The sequence below is a fragment of the Cryptomeria japonica genome, chromosome 6 (genome assembly GCF_030272615.1).
Source record: "Cryptomeria japonica chromosome 6, Sugi_1.0, whole genome shotgun sequence".
NCBI lineage: Eukaryota > Viridiplantae > Streptophyta > Pinopsida > Cupressales > Cupressaceae > Cryptomeria > Cryptomeria japonica.
This window is the reverse complement of record NC_081410.1, coordinates 208,443,534-208,464,640: the sequence shown is the minus strand read 5'-3', so window position 1 is coordinate 208,464,640 and position 21,107 is coordinate 208,443,534. Positions and strand designations below refer to the sequence as shown.

At 36.7% G+C, this 21,107-nt stretch overlaps 1 protein-coding gene across 1 annotated transcript in view; it reads left to right on the top strand.

Moving 5' to 3' along the window:
- Positions 1 to 4,903: 4,903 nt before the first annotated feature.
- Positions 4,904 to 21,107, top strand: part of LOC131069830 (cationic amino acid transporter 9, chloroplastic) — an 86,811-nt gene continuing 70,607 nt past the window's right edge. The window contains exon 1 of the mRNA XM_058005402.2: positions 4,904 to 5,382. Within this exon, the coding sequence (XP_057861385.2) occupies positions 5,163 to 5,382 (220 nt within the window). The 5' untranslated portion in view covers positions 4,904 to 5,162. The remainder of the gene's footprint in view (positions 5,383 to 21,107) is intronic.

The following is a 21,107-nucleotide window of genomic DNA, read 5'->3' as shown; positions in this document are numbered from 1 at the left end:
TATCCCCTTCTTTAGGCAGAAGCTTAATAATGCCTTTGTTGATGTCTGACCCAAGAGATCTTAGGTTGAAAGCTTCTTCATACACTTCCAGTAGGTCTTTGCAGATCCATTTGACGTTAGCTTTGTAAAATTTAATAGGCAGCCCATCAAGGCTCTAGGCTTTATCATTCTTAATAGACTTAATGGGTTTCACAATCTCCCCCTCTATGATAGGCTTCTTGAGTGCACAAACATATTCCTCTGAGATCCTTCTAGGGATGAGTCCTTTGCATAATTCTTGATCATTATGAGAATCAGAAGTGTCTACTGATGAGAATAAGCTTTAATAAAAGTGATAGAATTCCTCCTCGATGATATCAATATGGACTACTTCGTTACCATCAACCCATGATCTATCTACCCTCTTCTTGACCTGCTTTTGTTTAAGGAAGTTAAAGAAAAACTTAGATCCTTTATCTCCTAGTTGTAGCCATTGAGACCTAGCTCTAATCATATCACCCCTGATCTTGGAGTGTTGAATCCTTCTTAACCTATCTCTTGCTTGGGGAACATAGAAGGAGAGGTCAAGATTACAAGGATTGTCTTGAACCCTCTCCTCTGCATTATGTAGTTCATCCGAGAGAATTCTCTCTTCATGTTTTTGATCTTTAGTCCTCTTCTGCCCTACAATCTTGAGTAAACATTGCCAACTTTTAACCATCTTATTCTATCTAACTACATGGGATTGAGTGGTTGTATCCCATCTATTGAACTATATAATAATAGAGAGGGCAACAAGTGTATCTTGATCTTCCAATAATTTAGTGTTAAGCAGAAACTTCTCTTGATTACTGGGTTGGGCCAAAGTGTTGTTTCTTGTAACAATCTATGTAATAATAGGATGGTGATCTGAGAGAGTGATAGGCCAGACCACCATTGAACTACCTTGATTATCCGATACAAAGGAAAATTGATTTTTGTTAACATAAAACCTGTCCAGCCTACAATAGATTCTATTACTACCTCTTTGGAAGTTGCACCAAGTATACCATATACTTTTGTGTATATACCTAAGTCCATCCAGCAGATCAAATAGATTTTTCAAGTTCTTCATCCTATCCTAGTGAATCCTTTCTCTACCTTTCCACTCCAAGTTAGCACCTCCCTTCTTGTCTATCTGATTCTCAACCATATTAAAGTCGCCTTCCAAGATCCATGGGATATCTGGGAGGGAGTTCAACCATTGCCACAATGTTATCTGATTTCTGTAGTCATTAGGAGCTTATATTGAACATATACCAAATGTAAGATTGTCAATTTCAATAATGACCCTGACTGCCTTGTTACAGGGCGAGTGACCCGAGCCATGAATTGCATTTCTCCATTTGGGATTGATAAGGAGAGAAATTCCCCCTTTTCCCTTATCATGCTTGGTATAGAATTTAATGGAATACGACCATATGAAATCCAGATTCACTTCAAGTGCAAAGTTGACTGCCTTGATTTCTTGGAACATGACGAAGTCAACATCCTTATGTTGATTGAGAAATCTCCTGATAATATACTTCCTGTCAAGGGACTCAATACCCCGAATATTCCATGAGATGTATTTCATGGCAAACTTTGAGTGTAGCTGAACTCCTTGACAGCTACAAAGTTGTTGAAACACTTAGGGAGCTCCTTCTTTGCCTTAATTCTCTTGGCCATAGGGGAAATCTTGTTCTTGGAACCCCTAGGTCGCCCCCTCTTTCTCCTACTCTTGGGTTTAGATTCCTTGTTATCAATATTATTCTGTTCTCCTTCATCTTCTTCATCTATAGAATGGGAACCCTCATCTTGCTCAGACTCCCCTGAGGCTACTGAGTAGTCAAACGAATTCTCAAACTTTGTCTCAAATTTCCAATCTTCGTCTCCAGACATAAAGCCCAAACTGGCTAGAGTAGGGAGATTATTAGGGTTAGATATCTTAATCATGGAGTCAATAGCAATGATTCCAAAGAAATCAACATCCGTTTTTATCCACATCGCAATTGTTAGCGAGGGATTTGGTCGTAGTAACAATGGGAGAGATAATGCCACTACTTCCTTCCTCTCTATGAGGATCCAAATTCCCATCTAACTCACAAGATCTTGACTTAATAGGTTTAGAATTCGCTAAGGTGTCAAACTTATTGAAAATCTTGAGGGAGTTTGGGTCATCGAAGGGAGGGGAGGAGTTTTTGCCCTTGCCTTCCCCATTGCAACTACGGTCAAGTCCTTCAAATTATTTAACCATATTCTTAACAAGAGAGGTTTTAGGTTTATAACCTCTGAATTTGGCCTCCGGTGGAAGCTCTTGAATATCATCTTCCATAGGGGTAACAATGGGTTCAACAGAGTCAATCCTACTCACAAGCGGATTAGATACACCATGCAATTTTTCAATCGCTAATTGTTGGGCGTTTTTCCATCTGGATTTTTTGGATTTGGGAACCACGAACTCAAGTTTATTTTTATAGCCTTCATTCATCTGAGATATGGCCTTTGAAACTGCAGTGCGATAGAGGGTCGGCGTTGAAAGCGCCAAATTTTGCATTAGATTCAATAACATGCAGTTCTTTAGGATTATAAGATATAGCTTTATTAATTGTCTCCCTTAGGGAGCTTACTTTCTCTAACAGAGGTGTGGAATCATTAGAATTATTAGTAGGGGGGCCTTTTTTGACCCGACCGCATCCACTTCTCCCCGTTTAGGGTTCTTGGTGGCATCGTGTCGTGATAACAAAGTAGGGCAAAATCTTTTGATGTACCCTTCTTTTCGACAGAGAAAACACGAATTAATCCCGCGAAGAGTCTCAATAGGACAAGAAATTGGCTCATTATCAATCAAAAATTCAATAGCTTTCGGAATGTCTCATCCAGGATTCACCGAGACAAGGATACGTGTAGGATAAGAGATGGGAAATTATCTATTTTGATAAATTTCCCAATCAGTTCGATAATCTGAGGGATAAATTTCCACATCAAGGGAGGGAGATTCTTTAATTGAAGCCATCTAGGGCATGATAATGCAATAATCTCTTCATTGATAGCATCATGTGAGCAATTTAGGGCATGAAAGGTACATCTACCAACAGTCCAGAATTGTTTATCAACAACGACAATTTGAGTTTTGATATTTAAAAAATTCAACAAATAAACCTTTTTGCACCATACGACAAAAGGAAATATGAAACCCTAATTTTTTGTTCCACACATTTTAAAACCAATCATCAAGAAACTTCATAGCAGTGCAGGCATCCACATTAATCGCGGCAAAAAAAGTCATATCTCTAAGTCTATCCTTTTCCAAAGAAATAACATTCGCCATAGATTTATTAGGAGTTACAAATAATTTATGCAAAGGAGGGTCAAAAACCTTACCTCTGTGTCGGTTTCCTCCATCCCCTTCGGCATCAGAACCACTTACCAACACAAATTTCACAGTCTTAAAAACCAGACTCTCGGCTCCTTCCAACATTGCCTTGAATGACTTGCCCTAGACGCCATCGTTTTCATTACTCAAGGCATTAGGATGGGCATTATTAATTGCTAGACCACCTGAATCGCCTTCCATGAGGGCACATAAACCTTCGCTCGCTCGACCTGCACAATTAGTACAATAAAATATGACCTAATAAAAGTAGAGAGAACGCAATCGAGAAGGACGACAAAGATACCGCGATGGAGGAGGCCTACCACCTCCTCCACAAACAAGGGGTCGACCCCTCACAACACCTCGTATGACAGATCCTCGTCAGAGTTGCAGAGCGACCATCCTCAATAAATTAACTTATAAAAAAAAATATTTGCATTTATTGTCCCTTTCCTTGGTATTTTAAAGGGTTTTCTTCCAAAATGAAGATCTTATTGCATTTTTTATAATTAAATTTAAATACAAATTTATGAAACTTTTTATTAATAAAGCAAACTTTTTTTTAATTGAATAAAAAATTAGAATAACTAGAGAATAATATATTTTATTATTTAAATTGTTATTTCATTTGAAATGTTCTTCCTATTGAATAGATTAATACTTAAATAATACAAATAAATAATATGTATGTATATAAAATATAAATAAAATATTTAAATTTAAAATATATAAAAATTAGTAAGAAATAGATGGAATGATATTTATAATTTATAAATCTATATGAAAAATTATACAAAATGATAAAGTAATCATTAAGTATTTGAACTAATAATTAAGTATTTGAAGTAATGATAGTTAAGTATTTGAGAATAGTTTATAGTTTAATATATAACTAATCCATTGAAAAATCTTAAAGTTTAAAAAATAGCCTTAGTTTTGTAAATTATCTATAAAATAAATCCAATATATTTTATATTATATTGAGACATTGCATTGAAGTGAAATAAGTAAAAAAATACTAGATTTTAATTCACATTCTTTTCTTATTTATTTAGAAAAATATTTTTTATTTTCTTGATAAAATTTTAATTTACTTAATAGCTATTTTATTTTACCTTCAAATTATTTTATTTAAATTGTTAGATTTTACTTGATGTGTCTAGAGATAATACATCATTATTTAATATCATTGAAATATATAATATAAAAAATAGAAAATAAATTGAAGTAAAAAGATGATTTGATATTTGCTAGGTAAATATTTTGTATTTTTTGTTGACAAAAGTTGAATTTTATGTCCAAAATAATATAGACCAATCACATGACAAATAAATCAATTTTTAAATAATATTTGTTAAAAATTTTACATATTTTTGAAAAGAATTTTTTTTATTTTAGCTTAAATGTTTTTAAAAATTGATTGATTGAAAGATTTTTAACATTACGCATTTGCCGTGAAATCCACGCGCCCAAAAATGGTCGTCAGCAAAATTTATGTAATGACTATGATCTCCTTTTGACAGTCAGAGTCTTCTGACTGTCTTCTCTTTGTATACTATATTTTTTCTGTATTTTCAATTAAAACAAAAATTCTCCAACCGGGCTTCTCTTTGTATACTATATTTTTCCTGCATTTTTCAATTAATTTTTTTTTCCAACTGGGCAAATTCCCTCCCCATGGGATCATCACCTTAAAGATGCACTTCGTCCGTAGCGGTACAGATGCATTGAATATCCGATTGTTCGGTACAGATATAGAATCTTTCTGTTCCAGTTTACTCTGGTTTAAATGGACCAGAGGATGAAAGGGTCATCATGGCTCAAGCAATTTGGGAGAGCAGCTGGTCGTGCCAAAATATATACGTTAGACAGAGTAAATAACGATTTAAGCCAAGAAGGATTAGTGCGCAGATTGGGTGTGTTTGATTTGATATTGCTGGGTATAGGGGCTTCAGTAGGCGCAGGCATATTCGTTATCACAGGCACCGTCGCTAAGGAGGCAGGCCCAGGTGCTACAGTACTTCTTTTACATCGATCTCTCACTACTTTTGATTATTTGATTTAAGAAATTAGACTTTTAATTCAACAGCTGTGTAAGAAAACTCAGAATTGCATATGCACACCTGACAATTTTAATGTCTACCCAATACCCATGAGTAATTGGCCAAATATTTGTCAGCTGAAAGAGTTTTCTTTTAAGTATATTCCTGCTGTTCATGAGATTATGAATTCTTTGTAGTTTTTGCAAGTTTATTCCAATAATAGAAAGGGTTTTGTTGTTCAGGACATAATTACTATTTTCTGTTGACCAGCTGGCACTTGAAACCTATGGTTTGGGCATGGTGGGGTGTACTTCCATTTATCTATCTTCGCCTATGTTTTCTTATTGATTCTGACGTTTGGAAAAGAAGTGGAGCTGTAGGTTGGCAGTTGTGGTGTGATTCTTTACTTAGTTTTCTAGGCTATGCATTCTCGTGTGATTCACTGCTCAGATTTCTAGGCTATAGCCTAGTTGATTCGTTGAGGAAACTCGCTGCACCTAGCTCTTTCTGGGGAGCAATGGAGATGGAAACAGTGGATGACATAATGGTGTCTGGGGCGAGGAAGGCTGGGGCATTTGAATTAGCCTTTGGTTTCCTAGCAATCTATCCACTCGCCGATGTGCTCCTACTGTGCAACTTGGGATGGAAATTTCATTACTGAAATAACAGAAGCATAGAATTATGCAAGGTCTGGGAAGTTATAGATAAACAAACATGTGCTTGCTGTTTCCGATGCATACATACACAGCGAATAATCAAATATGCAACTCAAATAAGCTTTAGTTGATTAGGATGAGAAGTTTTTAAAGCAAAGGGCAGAGATCTATGTTTACATTTCCACTTTATACCAAAGATCTAGGTTTGAGTCGCCGAAATAAGACATGTTAATGCATGATATTGGGATCTCAACGGTTAATGGCAGGTGCAAGTTTTGGGTGAATTTAAGGGAATAGATATCCTCAGCTGTGGCATTCTAGCTGAAGGTAGCGTAAAAAAGTGAGCAATTTTCTTTTCAAACAAAAAAAAACTCTAATAAGATGATTTATTTGTATTGTTCTTAACAGAGAAAATACACATGCAACTTGCACAAAGAGCAAGGTTTAGTGATTGGCAAAAAGCTAGCCATTTTAGAAACAACAAAGTATCAACCGATTTGCAATAGGAAGGATATATTTATGCAATATGCTATGAAACTGTCGTGGAAGCCCAAGCACTTGGGCACTGCTGTTATGTGACTTTGTATAGTCCTTGAAGTTGCAATTACACAATGTGGTGGTGCTGGCACAATGTGAAATGATAGTGTCAAGAATGTTGCCTTTATACAATGATGCAAATGTTGTTGGTAAATAATGGCTGTTGTTGCTGACACAGAGGCTTCTGCTGCCAGTTTGAGTTACAAAAAGATGTCATGCCATGCTTGTGTCATGGCGCCAATTAAAGCACAATGCAATATGATGATCCATCTCGGTTCAGGTCTCCTAGCTTGGTAACGTGTTGTTTCTCAGAAGTTAGTGTGTGAGTTGTTAGGGCACCAATAATGGGAGTAAAATTTTGTCTTGGAAGATGGCCTTGCTCTTACTCCATGGTTTATTACTTATTTTTATGAGGTTTCTCTCAAAGACTTTATTTAATGGACGTGATTGAATGTGGTCAACAATTGATATGACTGTATTTCTTAATGTTGATTTATAACAGAGAAGCCTGTATATATAGGCTAACCAAGCTACCGTTATTGATATGCTGGTTTGGCAAATGTTTTGGGTACATCTTAAAAAAACAAACATAAATATATACATATTTTACTCTAAAACCTGGAATTATGTTAATATTACCACATAACATGCATATGACAAACAAAACAACCATAAAAATATTACTTCGATGTCAATTTGTCAAACTCTAATGTTATGATAGATATTCAATTTTTAATATTAGAATGATAAATTCAGCAATCATTGTCATATGTCTCTTCATAAAGAGCGTCATCATCATCATTTACATTAGACGATGCAGGTTGATTATAAGAACCACAACGTGTGCTATTGGGAGGGTCATTGGCAGTCACATTAAAAGTATGCAAGCTGTCTAGCTCCTCAAAAAGTGAAGATTATTGGGCAGTGGAATCGTCCAAGTCAGCTTGCTTTGACTCTACGTTGCACAACTTCATTGACCCTTAAGTCAATTTGTTTGTGTGGAAGAAGACGCAAATTGAAATGCTCACCTCTAAATTTTTTGATGCCAATTGGTTGTATTTTATTGAGTGGATGGAGTATGGGCTCCAATTTTGCATAGATGAAGACTAATTGACAATCTATTGAGACAAATTTAGAGACTTGAGAGTTTTAAAGTTACAACTACTTGAAAAAGAACATCTCAAAAATTAAAAAAAAAGGTAAAATTTAACGAGTTTGAGATAAAAATAAAAAACTTGCATTTAAATGTTGATTGCAAGAGGCTATGAGTGTTGGAATGTTTTGTGAGCATGCATCAGAAATATTTTGACCATTAGAGTCGACAAAATCAACAAGCTCACTCTCATATGACTACATTTTTCACATTAGGATCAGAGAAGAGTCTAGTAAACACGAGCTTGTACCCATTAATAACTTCTTCATCTTTGTAAGGTGCAACTCATCTCAACAACAAATGACCAAAGTGTTATAATATTTTGGAGTCAATGCGAAGACAAATAGATGTAGCAGGATATTCATTTTATTCCATTGTTTACAAGAATTATCTGCACTTGTTTGACGAAAGTTTCTTAAGGATCTTTCTCATTCTCATATATGATGCTCGTCATCTTCACAATCATCGAGTCAATGCCACATATACCTCTCCCAAGCATGGCTTGTCCACGTTAGTAAAATGAATGCCCCATGATGGGCTTAGTGAAACTAATTTGATATTCCACATGATCCCACCAAGTGTCTCCAAGTTCATGTGTTTAGCATTTCTCACAATTGGAAATTTGGTTGATGATGGTCCTAAAAGGTCCCTTTTGTACCTTTAAAAGTCATTCAAGACAATTTAATTGGAGATAAATTGGGTCTTAGCAACCCTTTTGAAAATAAAATAAAATAAAATGGTGGATACCCTTGTAATTACATTTATCAAGGGCCAGTTTTTGACATCCTTCCATCCATTGGAGATGATAGATAACCCTATTGTAATGCACAAATCCCTAATGGTGCAGCATCTGTCATGCTCCCCCACCATAAAAAGATAATGATAAAATAAATCTAAAATAATAAATATAGCAGATTGCCGAATAAGGAAAGCAAAGGAATAATAATCAAGGGTCGGCACTTTCCTTTGAGAGTTATTAATTATCATGCTAAGCAATGAGCATTTCTTATTTTTAACAACAGTGATCAGGAAGGGGCAGCGGGTGCAAAGTGAAAAGGCAGTGGTTGCATAAGAGGTATCTTTTCAAGACTAAGGGTTGTGAGTTGTGACCCTTCCCACCCTGGAGGGTATAAAAGGAGAGGAAGCCTCATTTGAGGAGGGCATCAAGTGTTAATGAGAAAAATAGAAAGGGAAATTAATATGTAAGGCATAATTAATATTGTCTTCAGCAATCATCTTATTTTGAGATAAGTTTGAATATAATATTAGATTATAAATTAATTGATATATAGATGTACTTTGCAAAAATCAAGTAAATATTAATTATAAGTAATTTATTTGCATTTCCCTTATGATTATTTATTAATGAATGCATATAGCAAATTCCTATAAGAAATCAGTTTTGAATTTATTAGAAATGGCTTGCAAATAGGAAGGATGGCCACCCTTCTAAGTTCACAAGATATCAAGCACGCCACCCTGAGATGGATGAACCAAAAATCTTGCCATGCTTGTGGGTCAGGAGGTGTTGAGGATCAAAAATCCGATCATACCCTTGGGCTTGAGGATCTTATCAAGCACGCTGCCTTGAGATGGATGGACTAGAAATCCTGCCATGCTTTTGGGCTGGGAGGCGAATAAGTGCTTCTGGGTTTGATCAAGGAGGACGACCAACCTCCAAGGTGGGCTGAGGGATGGAGTGGACTTTAGATCCTACCATGTTCATGGGCCGGAGGTGATTGAGTGCTCTTGGGCTTGAGGGTCTTCTCAAGTATGCCACCTCAAGATGGATGGACATGGAATTCATCTATGCTCTTGCAATATAAGGACATCCATCCTTGAGATTGCGATTTGTAATTATTTCCAACGAATTCCTAATATGGCTACTATAGGAATATGCCTTGGAATAATTATTAATGCTATTGATGCACTCTAGTTTAAAAAGGAATGTGTCTCATATGAATTTATATGTTATCACGAAATCTTAATTTGATTACATGATTCTTTATACACTTAATTAAGCACAATTGGTTGGCAGCAAAAAAACACAAGATTTGGTCAATGTTGATTCCAACTTGTGCCTCCCATCACATAAGGAGGTTGACTACAAACAAGGGGCGATAGAGAATTGGGATATAGCTATTGAGTGGCCAACTTGGATTTATTTATTTGAGAACTTCCAAAGAATCATTAGATGATATGGCCGCTAATGCTACACATGATATAGCTAATGAGAGTGGCGTTGTTGTTGCTTGTGGTTCAAATGAAGTTGAACCAAGCGACGACTTAGATCAAGATGCTTTTATTGAAGAGAAAGATATAGGTTTTTGATTGTATTTGCTATTTTCAAATTTTGTAATGACTTGACATATGTGATATAACTTTGAGTTATCAATCAACCTATACCCCTTGTTGTACCAAAATTGACAACTTAGCACACAAGCTTACAACAACGAGATCTGTTCTTTGAAACAACAATTGGCACAAACATAGATTAATCTAGGAGATACAATTGCAACAACTTTTCATGTAGATAAATTGGCTTTGATAGCGTTTTATATTGATCACATAAGCCATAGCCAATGCAATGCAAAATGTCCTATTATCTAAGCTAGCGAGTTAACAATACTTCCTACATTTTAAGAACAACTCTACAACCACCTTCAAACAATGTATAACCATGTGCCATCTTTAGCACAAGCAAAACTACGTCTTTGTAATGCTAACAATGTCAAACTATCATAGGCATTCTTACAAATAAAGCTAATATAATCTTTTTTTTTTTTTTAATAATATTTCAACCATAGTTACAAGACTCTGCGAGTCTTGGCAAGACTCGCCGAGTCTCGAGGCGGGTCGCCCTTGCCGAGGCTAGGCGCCTTTGGACTCGGGCTTGGCCGAGTCTGGCTGGGTCTTGGTAGACTTGCCGAGTCCCGAGGCTTGGACTCTGCCGCCCAGGCGACAATAAAAAAGCCATTTAAAAAAAAAAGTCTTTGTTTTAAGTGGAATAAAAGGTGAATATGTCCAAGGATGATGTGGATGTTAGGAATTGCATGTAGAAAATATCAATTAAATGCAAATAAAGATTAAATAGAGGAATGAAATAAAAGTCGTTTGAGTTTTTGAAAACCCCGGCGGGGGCGTTGCCCCTCGACCCCGCCCTGTATTGCGACAGGGAGCGTGCTTGGGGTATTGCCCCTTGATCCCGTCTTGGGGGTGTTGCCCCAAACCTCTGTTGAATAATTTGGGGGGATATTGCGCTGATAAAAGTGGGGAAAATTTAACCTCCGAGTCTGATTAGGCTCCATATAATAACAGTGGATAAGGATGTTGATGTCACTAAGGTTGACCCTGATCCTGAGACTCAAGCAAATATCATGGCTGCAGAATGTTCCAGGACCTATCTTAGGCGCACACATAGGACGGTTGTGGGGTCGAGTGATCAATGATCACTGATATTGGCTCCTCTAAGCCTTAGACTTTTAGGCTCTAGCTTTTATGTTGAACTTGATATATCTTTTGAACTTTTGATGACATGGATTTCATATTCCATGAATTTTGTAGACATTTGACACTATCTATATTTCTAATGTGTTATTTAGTTTAGCTTATTTCCTTTAGCGCAAGCCTAAAATTTGCATTTATACTTATGTGATCAATGTAAACTTGTGTATGTGCTTCTATTTGATGAGATTATTGTGTCTTTAATGTTTATTTATTAAAAAATACATGAAGGAAGTTTAAAATTGTTAAAAATATTTGAATTTCTTGGGTTTTTCAATTTGCCAAGTCTAGGGGCTGAGTCCGAGTCAAAAATCAGCTTGCCGAGTTCGAGGCGAGTCCGAGTCTTGTAACTTTGATTACAACTAAGTACTTTGTTTTTTAGCTCGAGTTTTTACCCTTTTTTTCTTATATCAAACCCAAGTAATTGAATTTCATTTACACTTTTTCTATGCCTTTCAAATATAGTTTTACTATGGTTCTAAATGAAGAAAAGATAGGAAGGAATAATATTCCACAATTTCAATTCTAATAATAACTCCTGGAAGTCCACAATCTCCTCAAGATTGCATCCCCTTGTGTTCTCGAAGCATCCATCATCGTATTTGGATCACCTCCTAGTACCCATTTCTCTATTCTTTGACATGGGCATTAGAAAATAAGCTTTGAATGCATTCCTACCTTTCACTTGCAAATCAAGGATCATAAAAGGTTTTTTAGGAAAAGGACCAACGTAGAGTTTTCAATTTGAAGTTGATATGTTATTCAATGTTTGGAAGTTATAGGATTTGGCAAATTACTAAGCTTGGACTGTTGTTCTTCAATTTCCACTCCTAAAATTTTAGCATAACTCCAGATGTTCCTACTTTATCTTTCAAGGAATGTCCATGGTTAGACTAGTCTCTTAAAAAATTGCTATGTGGTTCCTTCTTATATATTAACCCTTTTAGCAATGTCTTTTTAGATGGGGGCATGCATCACCAAAATATTTCAGGATGTGATCTTTCATTAATTAGATTTGTGGTTTTTGGTCTTTCAAGCACATCTTCCAATAGAGGTTAGGATCCGTCTACTAATTTTGCCATTGTCTCCTGCTTTCAGCTTGTATGTTATTCCTGTTTCTTTTTCCTTGCCTAGTGTCCAATGATTTCTTTTCAACAATAAATTTCATTATTGCGCTTGTTTTTTCCAATGCTTTTTGATTTGGATCAGACACCTCATTCAGTAAAAGATTAAAAATCATTGGCCCTTGAATATTACATTGCAATAGTCTATATTTATAAGTAGGCAACTAGTACACCATGAGATCCATGTAATATCACGTGTACAAATCAACTCCAAGAGTAAACTAATAGTTACAAACTAACAACATGCTCCTAATATACTAACAAAATCCTTGTAATATTAAACAATATCTAATATATCCAAAAGCCCCTCTCAATTGAAAAGATTAGTCATTAGGCTAACTATTTGATCCTTGTATAGAATCAGAAGAGACGAGTCCAATCACGAATCCATTCAATGAAACCCTGTTGCCAATTCAACAAATATTACCAAGTGTCCCTATGGTTGCCATTGTATCTCATTGGAGTGTATGGGTAACTAGCTGTTGTAACTGCCAAGAAAAATAGGAAGTGAAGTTGAATACTAGTTTCACTTAGTCATAATTTCAAGTGCCAATACATGTTGATTTGTCTTGAATATTGGGTTCTTCATTTGCTTGTTGAGGTTGCTAATCTCAACAATAAACTTTATTATCGTACGAGGTAGCCAATCTCAATAAATTTAGTTGATTGTAAATTGAAGACTAAACAACAAATATTTATTGCCATGATATATTCTTTTAAGCATAAATTATGTCAATCTCCTGAATGTTTGATGCCTGACACTTTCCAATCTGGAAGTATCTCATGACATTTTACAACACACTAAAAACTATGTATGCCCTTACCATCTACTCCAACCTGGAATTTTTTGAAGTATCTCTGGACATTTACAGCACACCATAACTATGCATGCTCTATCACCTACTCCAAAAATGTCAAGTACCCATAGGCACATCTTTAATGATTGCTCTGCTCTGGATGAGACAATCTATCCCCAATGGTTTTTCCATTCTCCCATTTCAGCATGATCAATTTCCAAAAATTTCTAGTGATGAAAGTCCCATTACTAATGACTTATAGGTGTCACATTTTCAATTGCTTATTACTTGTGTCTTATCTCCGACACACCTTAGGTCCATGCCCATCATTGGACATTATAAGCCTCCTCTTTACTGTAGAGTGCTTACACATCAGAATACCTTGTCACTTCAACACTTCATCTGATGCTCTTTTTCTTGACTATTACACGTTGTCACTTGGACACTGAATCCAATGCACCTTAACCACAGAATATTCTTTTTGGCTTCATAACCTGATCTGGTACTATACATGAGATACTATCCTGCTTTCAATTCACCATTTGCCAAGCAGCAAGTCACATGCTTGCAGGTATGTGACATTGTTTGCCAGGAAAATATGCTCATCAATCCCATCTTTGTATCATGTAGACAACTGTACCATTGGCCAGAATTTGAAGTATTCCACCCCAAATTGCAACCAATTACTTTGTCAACCACCATACCACTTATACCACTATAATATCCCCAATAGGATATCATCTAAAATTCTAATTTTTAAATTTCTGATTCCTGCCCTAATTTCTGATTTTTTTTTTTTAAAGAAAACTTTCAGACCGATCAGACACTTAGAACAGTCAATAAATAATATCAAACACATCAAATTATTATACCAAATGGTTCGCCCAATATCAGAGATGAAATACAACATGAGATACACAATATATGAACAATAAATGCCCACCACAAGTCTGAAATTCTGATGATAACTCTGCTGTTATAAGTCAGAATATAGAAGTCTGAAAGTACATCCAAACATGGGCAAAAACATGACAATCATGCCCAGAAATGCTGCAGTCCCAAATCATATTAATACTCTTGGATTTATACATACTAAATCATGGCAAAATGAACAACAAATGTTGAAATCATTCTCCTAGGAGTGGCACCAAGTTTAGGGCATGAAACCCTAATGCAAAGTGAACACAAACCACCAAGAATGCTGCTTTAAATGTGGAGCTCAGAATTGCTCCAAGGGCTGCTACTAATGATGGCTAACGAAAATCCTAGACAATGAAGAAATCATCTTCTAAATGCCAAATTGCTCCTCCTAAGTGGTTGCTCCAATTAGGGCAATGCCAATGCAAGATAAACATCAAAATGCCTCCAATGGAATTAAATATATTCTTTTCACACAAACCCAGCAAGTCATAAATCTGATCAGCCACCTTAATCTTTCTTTTCCTTCACAAAATGATGCCAAATTGATGGTGAACAAACCCTAGTCGACCTGCAATGATGTTTTTTCAAATTGTCTCCAAATTAAATGAAATTTGGACACACATCTCCTTCGTTTAATGTCCAAACCCTAGCCATTCAAGGTATTATGAAAATATGGCAATTAAACTTCCAAATTTGAAGCAATATGTCTTCCACCTGTAACTAAACTTCAAACCCTAGCTGATATGATTTTCCTTCTTTCAAATCCTAGCTGGTTGAAGCTCCAAAATGATGTAAAACTTGCAAATATGCTCAATGATGAACTTTGGGTGGATTCACCTCGCAATGTGGAGTTGGGTTTTCATCCAATCTACTGATTTCCAAGGGTTTTCATCCTCAAATTTCCTGTAAATGAAAGCCAAAGCTCTCAAGCTTCTCAGAGAGAAAATAAATAAGCCAAGTATATGTCAAATGAGCTCCTAAGTGCCTTTTTATAATGCTTTCATCTAAATGCCCTAATTAGGTTATGCACATTTTAAATTAATAATAAATTCACCTTATGACTCCCTTGGTGGCCAAAAGATAATCACTTCATTAATATTTTAAACCACTACCTTATAACTTCCATGGCACCAATATTAAAACTTTATATTATATTTCTTTAACGTTATTTAAATATTTAATTTAACTTTAGCATTTAATGTTATTTAAAATAATGACTCTAAACGTCATTAGTTGCCAGTATATCTTCAATTTAAATAATCACTAGCTATACAAATCCCGATATTGAAGATACTGCATGCTGAAGCTGAGGGGAGACCTAATTATGACCAGCTGTAAGAAATAGCATAGTAACTGCTAAAAATGGTAAGTCAGCCTAGACTCCCAATCAACCAAATAGTGTCAAAATTGACACTTACTAAAAATAGTAAGTCTCAGATGAGTTGGCCAAAATCACTTTATAAAGTGTCGTTCAACTCCAATACATCTTCTGAGCTCATTGGCGACATCAAAAAGCCCCTTTGAACTGGCTGACACAGATCCTGAAAGATAGTACCAGCTTCTTTGCAAGAGGACCTGAAAGTGGGGACATTATGGAATTGCAAAGCCTTCCAATTGTGAGATTCTTGCCTCCTTTCTTTCTTTCCTTTCTCAAGTTAAATACTTGCCAAAGAACAAAAATAAGAGCAAATTTCACCTCCTCACTGTTTGCATCATTTATTTTCTTGATCATATAGATCATCCTTCCATTGACTGGAAATTCATCTTCTTGAAATTTCATGGTTCATAGTATACTTAGGTCTTCATTGTTGACACTCCTAATTTAGCTGTGAAGATTGAGAATTACTTGGCCTGAGTTGGCCTAGTGGTGGAGAACTTGTGCTCTTGAAAGAGAGGTCACAAGTTCAAATCCCATAGGGGGTAAGGTATGTATGCCTCATTTGTAGCACAGTTAGGTGCCTTCTGCAATAAGTACGGGGTAGTCCCATATTGCTGTAAGCCATCTGTAGACCCACATACAGACTGCCCAACATCGTGGACTATAATTTAATCTTTCTTTCTTTCTTCATCAACCCCCCTGGAACTCCTCTGATATTCCCAGCTCTGAGCCTTGTTCTGTTTTAACCCCAAAACTCACTTCAGAATCATCAACATCAACTACCCATACAATATAATTTGTAGGCTTCCAAAACAAAAATATCTCTTTATCTACAACCACAATTTTCCCCAATCACAATCATGCTTATAGAGACATTAAGTAATTTGTGTACCTTTGATTGCTCAATATAGTGCAGAAACATATATGCTTTTCTATTTGCATCTATCATACTTTTCTTTTCCTTAAAAATTAGTGCAAAAGTAACACAACCAAGAACTTGAAAGTCACTTCAGATGGGCTCTTTCCTGACCGTGCTTCCTTGGGAGTGATATTTTCAAATGCCTTGAAAATCTTTGAAGCCATTGCATAAACTGCAACAATTATTATTGGATGAATTCTCCAATCTGCCTGCTCCAAAAATTCATCTGCTATAACAACCACACTTAATGTCCCATTGCCAATTTTATAATCTCGATTCCATGATAATTCTACCATTAGTTTGCCAATTTGATTCTCTGCAAAAATCTTGAATATTGTTGCACCATCGGTTGAAATAGTGATGCTGTTGTCAGGGAAGGTAAGCATCTTGTGCATGCTTTTTCTGCCCCAATATTAGTCTTCTGGACATCTATCCATCTCACTCAGTTTTTCTGTTCCACCTGTTAAAACCAGATCATAATTCTTTATTCATTCCAGACACCTTTTCCACATACTACAATTATACCAAATATATTATTTTTTTAATCTATATTGAAATTATCCTTTGGACATTTCATTTCTTAGATAAGTTAGCTAGGTTTTTGTTGATGTGTTTTGTATGCACATGCGAACACAAAATAAAATACCAAAGTATCTTATCCTCTCTTGATCAAAGTTTCCCCGAATGCTGAAGATTTCGCCGAAGGATCAATCGAGGCAACTCCAAGGTTCTGATTGTAGGGTCTCTATGTGTGGATAAGCTCTTGCGGTATGATGTGATTTTGCTGGAATCACAAGGGGACTTACATTTGATGACCTGAGCATCTGATTTACTTTGAATATCACTGGAACGTGGGTCTTTACCGATCCTTGATTTTTTAAAAAGGGAAAAAAGGATAAGGGTTGGAGAAGGATCTAATTCTAACACTAAGAATGTAGGAGCAATGGATGACCTTTGATGAAACTTTAACTAAGTCATGCTTTGACATGCTATGATCATCTCCACAAGGTTAGTGTGATCTTCTAAGGATAGCTTTATGATGTTCAGATCACCGCTACAAGCATAGACACCGTCAGGTTGATGCATATCAATGAAGAAGCGATAATTGAAGTTAAGCTTAAGTTGAATGATTCCAGTTGACTACGCAAGGCAAGTTTGCAATCAACAAACCGCTAGTAGTATGGATATACAAATTTCACCATTGATCATACAAATTTCTTCCATTCATCTAATAACATGAAATTAAATTTGAGAAGTATAGAGACCATGCAAATTGTAGAATTGACACATAGAATTCACCATTCTTTCAATGAAGTTTACATGTCTTTTGCAACAATCTCTTGGCAACAATCTTTGCCTTCTCTTTCTACTCTACTCTAAAATGCTATCTCTATCTCTTTTTGCTGATTCCTAACTATTAACTAATCTCTGACTATTCACCGACTATTAAACTTTACAAATGAAGAGCCAAGGCTTTATATAGAGAGCCCTTTACAAATTGATGGCTCTGATTGACTTAGAATTAATGGTTAGGATTACAAGATAGAAACCTTAATTAGGGTTTGTGACAACAAACTTTCTTAGCCAATTAGAAAATTACATTCCAGGAGTGAGGACCAATAGGAAGCGGGGTAGGTACACCGAAGTTTGTGCCACCTCCGATAAATTAGGTACATTGAATCTGGACATGCTGAGGTGGACCAATCCGAGTGGAGGAGCAGTGACTGGGATGCCACCTTGTCTAACGTCTGTGCCTTGGTTGATCTTCCTTCATCCTTGATGTACTTTGATGAACGACGTACCTCCTTGACTCCCATATGCTTGATGAGGCTTCCTCACTATCAAGTGTACTTTCTCTGGTAGCATACCTTGCCTTGAAGTGCTGGCAACTCCTTTCTTTGTCATCATGTGGTTCCTTAGTGTGGTGAAGTAAAGGTTTTAGAGATAGCTGGCAACTCCTTGAACACTTGAAATCTCCCAATGCTTTTCTTGAACACTTGAAGTCTTCCTCCATGCATTTGGAGTGTCCTTGATGATGATGGGCTTAGAATAGGTCGTCCTTGTCTTGGCCTGATTTTCTTTCACCTGCAACACAAACCAAAAGATGATCAAGTACACATGATATATTTATCCTGTTCATAGCATTTCTTACCTTAAATTATTAACAAGAAGGCATCGAGATAGAATTTGCCTTAGAATCCTTCCCAGGGACAGGCCCTATAAGAATTTGGCTAAGGACCCTTTGGAAGGGTCAGGAGCGAATTTTGACAAAGTTGCTCAATCAGACCTCATTCTCATCATTACCTCACCAAGATCAAGTCATTAACCTCCAAAATTGCCAAGGAATAGGTTTTGCTCAAGGACGTAGGCAAAATATTAGACCACTTAGGAATTTCGCTTTGGACCCTTTGGAAGGGACAGGAGCGAAATTTGCATTCTTGGCTCAAATTCTTCTCACTTTGTGACCATACTTGCTCAGATGCATGTCTAAGGATGCCCTCAATCTCAACCAATACCAAGCTTGATGCAAAATTGGAGCAAAATGGAGTTTTTAAGGATTTCGCTCTAGACTCTTTGGAAGGGTTAGGAGCGAAATTCCTGAATTAGGCTCAAATTCTATCATTTCTTCACTCCAAAATGCCTCCAAGACAAGCATATGCTAGCCTTCTCTCCACCAAAGCCTAGGAATCCACCACTTGACCTTCATCATGAGCAAATTAGGTGAAATTGAGAATTTCGCTCTGGACCCTTTGGAAGGGTCAGGAGCGAAATTCTTGACTTGCTTGTTTTCCTTCACCAAGGTCTATCCTTTTCACTCTCTATATTTGGACTCTCATCTTTGGATCCCTCTCCCATGCATGCAACACTTGTTTGACCCTCAAAATGGCTAGAAAGGAGAATTTCGCTAAAAATCATGGCCAGGGACAGGACCTATTTAAGATTTCGCTCTGGACCCTTTGGAAGGGTTAGGAGCGAAATCCTAGTTTAAGCTCAAAATCTTGATCAATGGTGGCCACAATCAATTCAAAGGCATGCCTAGGGGTCCTTCCAAGCTCAATCTACCTTGATCCACACTTAGCTTGACACAAAAATGGAAGGAAAAGAGGGATTTTGGGAATTTCGCTCTGGACCCTTTGGAAGGGTCAGGAGCGAAATTCTAGTTTTGAGCACATTTCTTCATTCTTTCAACTCCAAACCACCTCAAAAGGCAAGGACACGTCACTCCACACCTATCTATGCCATAAAAACCAAGGATTTGACCATCTCCAAGGGAAAATAGGTGTCCTTCAAGAATTTCGCTCTGGACCCTTTGGAAGGGTCAGGAGCGAAATTCTAGTTTTATCTCAATTCCTTCATGTTTGGTGATCATAAGCAACTCAAAGCCATGCCTAAGGACATCTTCAATCTTGATCCACACTTGGCTAGACATAAAATTGAGAGGAAAAGGTAGATTTTAGGAATTTTGCTCTGGACCCTTTGGAAGGGTCAGGAGCGAAATTCAAGATTGAGGCTTGATTCTTCATTCCCTTCGCCCTTATTCACTTCCTAAGGCAAAACATGTTGATTTACTTCCAAATACTCCCAAGGAACTAAGATCTTGGTCCAAACAAGGAAGAAATGGGTGTGTTCTTGGAATTTCGCTTTGGACCCTTTGGAAGGGTCAGGAGCGAACTTCTTGACTAAGGTTGACTTCACACTCCATTGCTTCTCTTTGCCTTCAAGCTTGATCAAACTCACTTCTCCTCACAATAATCAAATCCATCTGCCATCCTTTTAGCTCAAAACAAGGTCATTTTCATCATTTTAGGCAAGATAGGGGGTCAAACTGAGGATTTCGCTCTGGACCTAGGCCAAGGACAGGACCTATAGGGAATTTCGCTCTGGACCCTTTGGAAGGGTCAGGAGCGAAATTCTCCTTTTGGGTTGATTTCTACCGCTTCATCGCCTCAAACCTCTTCTCAAAGGCAAATATGCATCAAAGCCTCCTCAACCATGCCCCAAAAATCCAAAACTTGGCCATATCAAAGAGCAAAATAGAGGAAAAGTGAATTTTGCTCTGGACCCTTTGGAAGGGTCAGGAGCAAAATTCTCATTTTAGGCCCATTTTCACCTTTTTCCTCCCTTCTTTGGCTTGGATATAACTTATTAGGCCTCTCCTGATCATCCTCCAGTCCAAGTTAGCATTCACTTCAAGGTTTTGTGAAGAAAAAAGGGTCTCATATGAATTTCGCTCTGGACCCTTTGGAAGGGTCAGGAGCGAAATTCCTCCTTATGCTCAAATCCTGAATTTATTTTCATATTTCTTCACTCCAAATAAGTGTTTTGCCCTCAATAATGCTTGGGAATGAGTTAGTTCTAAGTTTGGATCAAAGTAGAATGTCTTATAGAGGAATTTGCTCTGGACCCTTTGGAAGGGTCAGGAGCGAAATTGAAATTCACTTTGGACCCTTTGGAAGGGTCCTGAGCGAAATTTGACATTTTGGTCTCTCCGTCAGGATTCATATATGGAATATAACATTTAAGTATAAGAGACACCTTATACTTTAAGTTATATTCCATATATACTGTCAGGATGTTTGAGAGTGGTTTCGGACCTCTAGGAGTTATAATGCAAAATCTAGTTTTTGGAGGATTCTTCAATTTTCCAGACTTAGTCAAATTTCAGGATCAAGATGACATTCCAGACAGCCAAATTTCAGGAC